The sequence below is a fragment of the Engraulis encrasicolus genome, chromosome 20 (genome assembly GCF_034702125.1).
Source record: "Engraulis encrasicolus isolate BLACKSEA-1 chromosome 20, IST_EnEncr_1.0, whole genome shotgun sequence".
NCBI lineage: Eukaryota > Metazoa > Chordata > Actinopteri > Clupeiformes > Engraulidae > Engraulis > Engraulis encrasicolus.
In genome coordinates this window covers 37088201-37098103 of record NC_085876.1, presented here as the reverse complement: position 1 = coordinate 37098103, position 9903 = coordinate 37088201, and the positions used below count along the sequence as shown (strand labels likewise).

Sequence of the window (9903 nt, the reverse complement as noted above, 5' to 3'; positions counted from 1 at the left end):
CACACGCAGCATTGCAGTCAGTCTTGTACTTGGCATTAGCACTGCACAGCATGACTCTGCACGCCTCCCTGTCCTCCTCTCCCGTCCCTGTCCCTGCTCTTGGGTGCAACTCAAACTACTTCCTCTCATCCTTTCCTTTTGCATCTGGCTTTGTGATGCAAGCCTTGATGTCATTGGTCAAGGTTTCCTTCACTATCTTACAAAAGCACAATTCAAAGCTCATTATCTCATTAGCAATCAGGATTTTGAAGGCCCCTCCATGCCTTCTCTCTCTCTCTCTCTTTCTCTCTCTCTCTCTCTCTCTCTCTCTCTCTCTCTCTCTTTCTCTCTCTCTCTTTGCCATCCTCTCTTCCTCTCCTCAGCCCTTTGTGGCCCTCTTGAAGTTCATGGAATGTGCTCAACTCACAAACATCAACTTATGAGACCGAGCACTGCTATTTCCTAGGCACGACGTTTGCTCATAAGAAATGGACAGCTCTTCTAGTCGCGTTCATTGTCCGAGTCCTCTTTTACGCTCTTCCTGCAGGTCCGGGAGGCCACGTCCAATGACCCATGGGGCCCGTCCAGCTCCCAGATGGCGGACATCTCCGACCTGACCTACAACGTGGTGGCCTGCAACGAGATCATGAGCATGCTCTTCAAGCGCCTCAACGACATTGGCAAGAACTGGAGGCACGTGTATAAGGTGAGAAAACGTTGCCTGGAAGGGCCTCCGCACATCAGCTTCGTCAGCACTGCGGAGCACTTTCGTTTCCGACTCAATTCTGACCCCCAAACCCAATTTCACACGAACATAGCATGGAAAGTCAATGGGCGGCTCAGACAAAATAGACCTCATCTCCAATTAATAGCCGACATCTGTGAATGTCCGGGGACATCGGCGCCGGTGTGCGGGGTTGTATTGAAAACAATGGAATCGAACTTTGTCGGAGCCGAAGTGCGGAGGCCGTAATATTGCCCTTATATTAGTTATTACAGTACTTTGATAGGCGCTTCTAAATACAGCAAGTCAAATTCAACTTTTATTGTCAATGTCTTTACATGTACAGGTCTTACAAAAGAACTGAAATTATGTTTCTTTCTATTCCAGCAAAAAAAGGCATTGCTGTAACTTGCTGTAAGAACTGAAGTGCAAGACAGAGTCGCAGGACTATATTGTAATATTGTCCTAAATAAAATGTGCTTTTTTCTATTATGTGGGGGAAAGGATGAGAAAATGTGGTTAAGATTATAAAGATATGTTTAAGTTTAGCAAAAGAAAAGTCTGAAAATGGAGGAAAGAGGAGTTGGCTGAATTGTTAGCAAAAAAAAGAGAGGACTGAGAAAGTGAGGAGAAAGCTGTGTTTCCATGGAAACTGAATGGAAGACCCATCCTTTGGTTTTCTCTTGTACCAGTAGTTAAAGTAACACTTTCCGTTTCTTCAACCTTGAAGAAATCTTTCTCCAAGCAAGATTGATGAAAAACTGTGTTTCAAATGACTCATGCAATGACTGTACTGGAGTGTCACAATAACTGATATACCGTCAAGCCATTTAAAAAAAATATTGGCAATTATAATTTCAAACATATCGCAGTGGATAATCCCACCATGTCACCACAAGGCTGTCCAGCATCTCACTGTGATATTATTTTGGTCGCAATGGCTGTAACGATATAATGACAATCTGAAAGACATTTCTGTTTTTTTTACGAATACTGTGGAGTGCATAGCATTTTGGAGTTCTCTTCAGCTCACACTCACCATACGTCATCCAGTGGGCAAAACGGTATTACTTCACTGAAGGGTGAACCTCCTAAAGTCAAAATGAAATTGTAATCAATCATAGCTGGTTGTATGGGTTGTATCGTTAGTAAACATTGTCCCTGTGCTCAATGTCTATGAGCATGGGTCACTGCAGGCCAGTCTGTATATTGATGTGGCTTTAAATGATTAATGATTGAAGCGCTGTCTGCATACAGATCACCCCCAGGCTATAATGAGGTCTAGTGCAGCTAGCTCATGTGTCCACACGCACAGTTTGGCAGAAGCATAAAAAAGTCCTGCCATGGCCCAAGCGGTAGGGCACTGTGCTGCTACACTGGCGAACCGGGTTCGATTCCGGCCCGGGTCCTTTGGCGACACTTCCCTGTCTCTCTCTGCACTTACTTCCAGTCTGTCTCACCGCCCTGTCACGAAAAATAAAGCCCCTCAATTTATTTATTTATTTTAAAGAAGAAGAATGAAGTCCTGCCATATCTATGGTATCAACTCTGGGGATTTCTGGTTGCAACAAATATGTGGCGATACTTTTATTTCTTGAATCTGGGATATCCGCCTTTTGTATTGCACTTCTGGTGTAGAATGGCATGCAGGTTGACATCAGAACGACTGAGTAACGTACAAAAAAACCCTTTGTGCTTCCAACTGAGGGTGCCGTTTTAGGGAGAGGGGTAGATCAGCACAATTGCTGGGGCCTAGAGATTTGCAGGGGCGTGCTGAGGATTATGATATGTGTGGGGTTGGGGCCCAAGTGTTTTTCTTTCAGGAGGGTGGCGTGGGGCACATGATGTAGTTGTACCCCTGCTTCAAATGCATTTAAATTACAGCACCTCATACTTTGCAACTTTTAAAACCTTTTGAATCCCAAACAGTTTACAATACACGGATGCTCCATATTTTTTATACTGCTTTTATTGAAACTGTTTTAACCTTTTGTATTATTTGTTGGTTCGGCAATGCCACTGGGGCACAAAAAAGGTGTCTCTAGCAAACTATTTGGTATCAATCTGCCAAGTATGGAGAATATTTACAGGGAGAGGCTTGTTATAAATGCTGACATCATTGCTCATTACACACATCCACTGTCCTCCTCCTTTCAACTCCTGCCCTCTGGACGTTGTTTTTGTCCCTCCTCTCCTGTCCAAAAATAGGTCAAAGTTCTCATTTATTCCCCAAGCGATAAAAGCACTAGTGTTGTAGTGCTCTAGACCGGTCTTGGTCTTAAGACCAGTCTTAAGACCATTTTTTTCTGTGGTCTTGTCAGCTTGCTTTGGTCTTGGTCTTGGTCTCGGACGTAGTGGTCTTGAGGGTATTTGTCTACAAATCAAGCCACTCCTGCTCACCACAAAACCTTATCATGGCACAATGTTAAAAAAGATGTCCTATGGTGTATTTTGTCGAGTTTGTATTAAAACTTGTTTATTTTAGGTCATATGGTTCAACCTAATTATGGTAGCCTACTTTTGTTCTTTAGTTCACACTAGTTCACAGTTCACAGTCTCTAGCACTCTAGGGCTAGTCTTGACTTGGTTTCGCCCTGTCTTGGTCTTGGTCTCGACTTGGTCTTGGTCTCGACAGGTCTGTCTTGATCTTGGTCTCGACAGGTCTGTCTTGATCTTGGTCTCGGTCTTGGTATTGGTCTTGATACCCTCCGGTCTTGGTAATGCCTTGGTCTCGGACTAAGCGGTCTTGACTGCATCACTAAAAAGCACTAAATGAGGTCAAGTAGTTATGCAGCCACCCTGTGTTTTATGTTTACAGTATGTGCTTGTCTGCTTATATGTCTCACTCTGTCTAATGTGCTTATGTTTTGTCCCACGGGGATAAATAAAGCTCTAACTAACTTACTGAGATGGCACCCTCTGTATTGTGCCATCAGATGATGAGTGTACATCTGTGTACTCAAGGAGGTGTGAAACAATCAATCACGGCCTCATTTACTACTACAAAAGTGTGTGCATATCTATGTTTTTCTGCCTTGTATCTTTGTTAGGCCTCCGCACATTGCTCCGCCAAAGCGGAGCACTGCTCCGCCAAAGTTTGATTCCATTGTTTTCAATACAACCCCGTACACCGGCGCCGCAGACATTCACGGATGTCGGCTAGCAATTGGAGATGAGTTATTTTTTGTCGGAGCCGCGCATTGACTATCCTTATGTTCGTGTGAAATTGGGTGAATGGCCTAACGGTTAAGGAGATTGGCTTTAGATCAGAGGGTTGCAGGTTTGAATCCCACCTTCCACCCTCTACCACATACCATGGCTGGTATTAATTTAGAGCCCTGGCTGTTAGTAATGACTCCCTCCGTCTCTCTCTCTCTCCCTCTCTCTCTCCCTCTCTCCCTCTCTCTCTCTCTCTCTCTCTCTCTCTCTCTCTCCCCCTCTTCTTTCACCCTGCCAGTCTGTGGTGCTGCTGGAGTATCTTCTGAAGACGGGCTCCGATGGAGTGGCCACCGCCAGCCAGGAGAACGTGCACGTGGTCAAGGCCCTCACAGAGTTCAAATTCATAGACAAAGACGGCAAAGACCAGGTGACCGAGATGTGTTCGAATGGGACCAGAAATGAATTTATGAATGAATGTGTTATATATTGGGAAATATTGGGGTAGGAACTTATGTTATATTGGGGTTGCCCCACCGGGGCTAGTTAGTGTGGGACGTCCCAGTTTGTCCTGTGGTTTTGCCGGGCTATCTTTTCTTCACTAAAAGAATGACCAAACAAGTGACATGTCTCCGTCTGGATTGATTGGATGTACACTACACACTCGGTTACTACAGAATGAAAGATTTATTTATTTATTTCTCTTCACACCATAATTTTGACTTTCAATTACCCGTCATGAAGAGTAGTACAGTACAGTATGGAGAAAAGGGTCCCCAAAAGAAGCTGCGTGCATGCTGTATGCATGCTCATCTTTTGCATGCACAGTAAGGACGTGCTGTCCATGCGTTCCATACATAGACGTACTCACATGCAGACGTTAACAGTATGAATCCTTTGGAATACAATGCCGGTAGTTTGAAATTTGGAAGGAACCTGAAGGAAGACCGCTCTATATGTAAACTCTGGATCCCACATACACAAGTACACACACACACACACACACACACACACACACATTAATACATCTTAGGAATTGATTAGTCAACATTGGTGTGAATGTTAACTTTGACGGTTGTTTCATTAGGGCTCTACCATCAGAGACAAAGCCAAGCTCGTCCTGGCGCTGGTTGAAGACCCAGAAAAATTGAAAGAGGAGAAAGAGATGGCCATGAAGCACAAAGATAAGATGGACAAGGCAACTACAGGTAGGTGGGCTAGAATAATTACAGGAAGGTGGACGATAGTAGTAATTACAATGGGATGGCCAACAACATGTAGATAATATACATTTTTCATACCTTCATCATACATTGCATATCAACAGTGTGCAGTTAAGATATTTTCTGCCCTACTGTAAGAGGGGAACTTTGGCAGAAACTAAATATCAATTAAATGTCAATCGTCTGGGTTATATTATTTATGAATGAAAGGGACATTTCCGAGGCTTGCAGTTGCCATTTTCAAGAAGACCTTGCATTACAAATTGCATTTCAGTTCAGAAGCTTTAATTGTCCCAGTATGGGCAACCTCTCACACACACACTCCCACCTCACACATAAAAACATAAGAAATGCATAAAAGATTTTAAAAATAATAAAATTGAGGTGGAGAAATAGTGAAATAGTGCTGTACATAAATATGTACAGTACTGAGGATACATAAAAAGTTTGTATGCACACAACATATATGACTATCTGTGTTTTTAGTCGAGTTTAACAGCCGAACGGCAGAGGATATGAAAGAGTTGCTGTATCTGTTGCTCCGTGTTAATGGATATTATGCATTTGCTTTTGTTGTGTGTATACCTTTTACACATGCGTGCATGATTGCATGCTTCCCAAACAGAGGGCGAAGATGAAGAAAGTAAGTTTGGCGATTACAGTACATGCGTATTAGCTTTAGCCAACTCCCTAAACTAGCTGGTCCCTAGGTACAGTAGATGAGATGATTAGTCGTGAAAAGTCGGAAAAGACTCGAGTGGTAAGGCTTTTACTTTCCGCTTTTTGTCTATGTGTCTCTGTGTTTTATTGTGTATGTCTATGTAACAGATGACCGCTAGTACACGTAAGTAGGCCTAGTAGTTGATGAACCTTCCTCCCAAAGCCACATATAAATATGGTTTTGGAAATAGAATTTTCCCTTCGTTTGCGCCTATCGTTTATGCAAAAAAGTAAGTTTTTCCTCCTACAAAAGTGGAGGTTTTTGAAAACTCCAATTTGACGTTTGTATATAAACAGAGAAAAAAGGAGAATTCAATAGTCCCAGTGGGCATGTCTGGCCTACCCATACTGCTCAAATACCCGGTCAATAACTGAAAATAGCTTTGTATATTATAACATTTGTGTAATAAAATATAATTTGTATAGCACAATTCATATGACGTGCTTAACAGTCAGATAAACAACAACAACAACAAATAAAATGGGTTGATTAAAGAAGACTGATATATGGCTAAAGTTATGGTTAAAGTATTCTGAGTGGCTGGCTCAGAATTTGGAAAACATATGCATGCATGTTTTTACATGCTAACCGAAGGCAAAGTTTCTACTATTGTCCCTGTAGGCCTACTAATATTATTGTCCCTTTTGGTTATTTTCTATGTAGCTGCGTCGGAGGCGGCAGCTGAGAAGGCGAAGCCAGTGCTCCCGCCGTACACGGGCCTCCCCAAACTGGACAACATCCCCTCGGTGGCCGAACTCATGGCAGAGATGGCCGCCAAGAAGGAGGAGAGGCAAAAGGTACAGGACGAATACAGTGAAATAGATGGAGAAGAATAGAATGGAATTGGGAAGTGGCCTTGGGTTCCAAGAAAAGCTCTAAAAAACAAAGTTATTATTATTATTATTTTTATTATTATTATTTGTAAATAAAATGGAATTCGACTTAGACTTAGACTTATGTTTATTGATCGCAGTGGGAAATTTAGGGTAACGGCTGCCACCATGTGTGGCGCCCCAAAAAACTGAAGATGGAGAAATGGAATAGTGTTTGCACAAAGAGCTTGAATAAGATGTATAAAGAAAAAATCAGAAGAACAAATAAGAAGAAAGATGGGTGCCAGAGCATCTGATAATCAGCTGACTAAGGTCATGTTGTTGACGTTGAGTCAGAAATGCATAACATTTTACCGTCGCATGGGCAATAATTTTGAGTGTCACTCACTTCCCGTTGCTCTTTCTTTCTTTCTTTCTTTCTTTCTTTCTTTCTTTCTTTCTTTCTTTCTTTCTTTCTTTCCTCTCTCTCTCTCTCTCTCTCTCTCTCTCTCTCTCTCTCTCTCTCTCTCTCTCTCTCTCTCTTTCTCTCTCTCTGTCTCTCTGTCTCTCTCTCTCTCTCTCTCTCTCTCTCTCTCTCTCTCTCTCTCTCTCTCTCTTTAGATAAAGGAGACTGAGGAGAAGTGGAACGCAGCCAAGGAAGGCAAGGTTGTAGTCCCGAAAGCCAACGACCCGTGGGGTGCTGCTCCTCCCGAACCCGAGCCTCCAAAGGAAGAAGAGGAGGCTCCGGCTAAGAACGATCCCTGGTCAGGAGAGAGCGAACCAACCCCTGCTCCTGCAAAGAACGATCCCTGGGGTGGAGGATCAGACGCCTCCCCAACCAAAGAGGCTCCTGCTACCAACGATCCTTGGGGTGGTGGTGGTGGAGATGGTGGCTCACCAAAGGAGTCTACACCCGCCAGCAACGATCCTTGGGGCGCTTCGGCAGACGGCCCGTCAGTGGAGGCTCCCGCAGCGAACGATCCATGGGGTGGAGGATCGGATGCTACCCCCCCAAAAAAAGAGTCTCCGCCAGCCACCAACGACCCGTGGGGAGCGGGATCAGACTTTGCACCAAAAGAGTCCCCAACGGCCGCCAGCAATGATCCTTGGGGCGGTGGGTTAGACTCGGCCCCTAAAACGTCACCTCCTGTGGGCAATGACCCTTGGGGCACAGGAGCAAAGTCCCCATCGGAGGACACTAAGGACCCGTTTGGAGCAGACGCTGACACCAAAAAATCTCCGCCAGCAGCCAGCGATCCTTGGGGAGCGCCAGCTCCAGGAGACAAGATGCCCTCCCCAGACACCGTGGCACCCAATGACCCTTGGGGTGCAGGGCCAAGCGACACCACAAAGGAGTCTCCCCCTGCCAGCAAAGACCCGTGGGGTTCTTCGGGTGATGCAGGAACCGTCACGTCCAACGATGCTCCAGTTGCCACCAATGATCCCTTTGGTGGAGGATCAGACGACCTCTTGAACGATGCTCCTCCTCCTCCGGCCAGTGGCGATCCATGGGGCGCACCTCTCGACGCACCTGCACAATCCCCACCGGCGAAGTCCGACCCGTGGGAGACGCCTGCTGCCAAAACCTCACCTGACGTCGCCCCCGCCGCCAGCTCGGATCTCTGGGGTGCGGGAACGACAGACATGGCAGAACCCAAACCAGAACCGTTTGATACTCCAGCAGTAGCTCCAGAGCCAAAACCAGACCCGTTTGACACTCCAGTGGTATCTGAAGCCAAACCGGATCCCTTTGATACCCCAGTTGCGCAGGAAACCAACTCGGACCCATGGGATGCTCCAGCAGAGGCCCCAGCGACCAAGTCAGATCCTTGGGATGCACCTTCAGACGCCCCCCAAACCAAGGCAGACCCTTGGGGTTCAGGAGGAGGAGGAGATGCAGCATCAGCCATGTCCCCTTCTGATCCGTTTGGTGACAGCAAGAAGCCAGACAATGACCCTTGGGGAGCCCCAGGTGAAACGCATGCCGGAGCATGTTTGAATAAATACCTACAGCTTAGCATTGGTATCAAAACAACACAGCTATTGTATGAGTGGGTGCCGCGGCATTGTTGCCTGTGATGATGTGAAAGAAGGAAATATTCTGTTAGTGGTACTGCATCATTTCTGGAAATGAGCTCGTTTTACACCTCCCCTTGAGGTGAGTTGTACCTTTGTTCTTTTCTTCCAGTCGTTCTCATTGTCTGGTACTTCTTGTTCCAAGCTAGCTGCTAGCTGGACCCGGGGGGCAATCGCCATTCCGACACACTGCCATTCCGACACACTGCCATTCCGACAGTATTTGATTGTCATTCCGAGCCACTCCGAGTCATTTAAACATTGTTGCAAGTGCTTAGAGGCGCGTGAACAACGTTCTAACTATTGACATTTGCAACAATGTTGCGACACGAGCGGAAAGGGGAGAGAGTGATCGCGCAATTACAGGATCAGTGTATCATTTTGTCACGGTCCAAATGCCCTTAAAGGTAGGGTCTGAGATCTTTGAAAAACGGTTCCTGCAGGCTGGAATAACGGTTCCTTCAATAAAACGCCAATGTCGGAATGACGGTGCGTCGGAATGGCGGGATGTAACCGCTGGACCCATAAGGTTTAATTATATAGTAGGTTATATAATAGCTTGGAGGTAGAATTTGCATGGTCAGACTCAGAGAACGGTTGGAAATACAGGAGAGAGGTAAAACCATCTTTAACTGAAGAGGAAGTGTAAGCTTATCTTATTTCCAGCCATGGTGCAGTATCATTTTAAAGAATGGAGGTGTACCGGAAAATTCCTTCTCAAATGTTCCACCTGTTCACAGGTTTTCAGAGTAGGTCCATGTGGGATTAGTATTACTGTCCCCCACTTTGTCCTTTATTCCACCTCCAATACTGCATTATGATAGAAACGTTCAAGCAATCTTCAATCAGATCATGTCTTGTCTCTTATTAACCATGTATTTTGTTTACCAGCTAAGACTGTGGCTGTGATTATTAGCCTTCAGTCTAGTAGTAGCAATGTTAACTAGGTCTGGTAAATGGGTACCATCACCAATCTGAAGATTGAGGCATTGCAACCATTATGTCTACCTACACCACCATTGATGGCTGAAGTGCCCTTGAGCAAAGCATTTAACCCACATTGCTCCAAGGACTGTAAATATCCTGTACATAAACGGCGATATGTTACTTTTGATAAAAGTGTTAGCTAAGTAGTCGTTTACAATACCACCTGTAATTCATTCAATGACTAGTTGATAAATGGGTACGTGCATGCTCCTATTTCAAAATCAT

The 9903-nt window shown here is 45.1% G+C and overlaps 1 protein-coding gene across 1 annotated transcript in view; it reads left to right on the top strand.

The window, feature by feature from the left end:
* The window catches only part of LOC134436024 (uncharacterized), a 36379-nt gene that overhangs the window by 5843 nt on the left and 20633 nt on the right, over positions 1-9903 (top strand). The window contains exons 4-8 of the mRNA XM_063185052.1: positions 527-685; positions 4161-4289; positions 4947-5067; positions 6467-6600; positions 7237-8587. Coding sequence (XP_063041122.1) covers positions 527-685; positions 4161-4289; positions 4947-5067; positions 6467-6600; positions 7237-8587 — 1894 coding nt within the window. The remainder of the gene's footprint in view (positions 1-526; positions 686-4160; positions 4290-4946; positions 5068-6466; positions 6601-7236; positions 8588-9903) is intronic.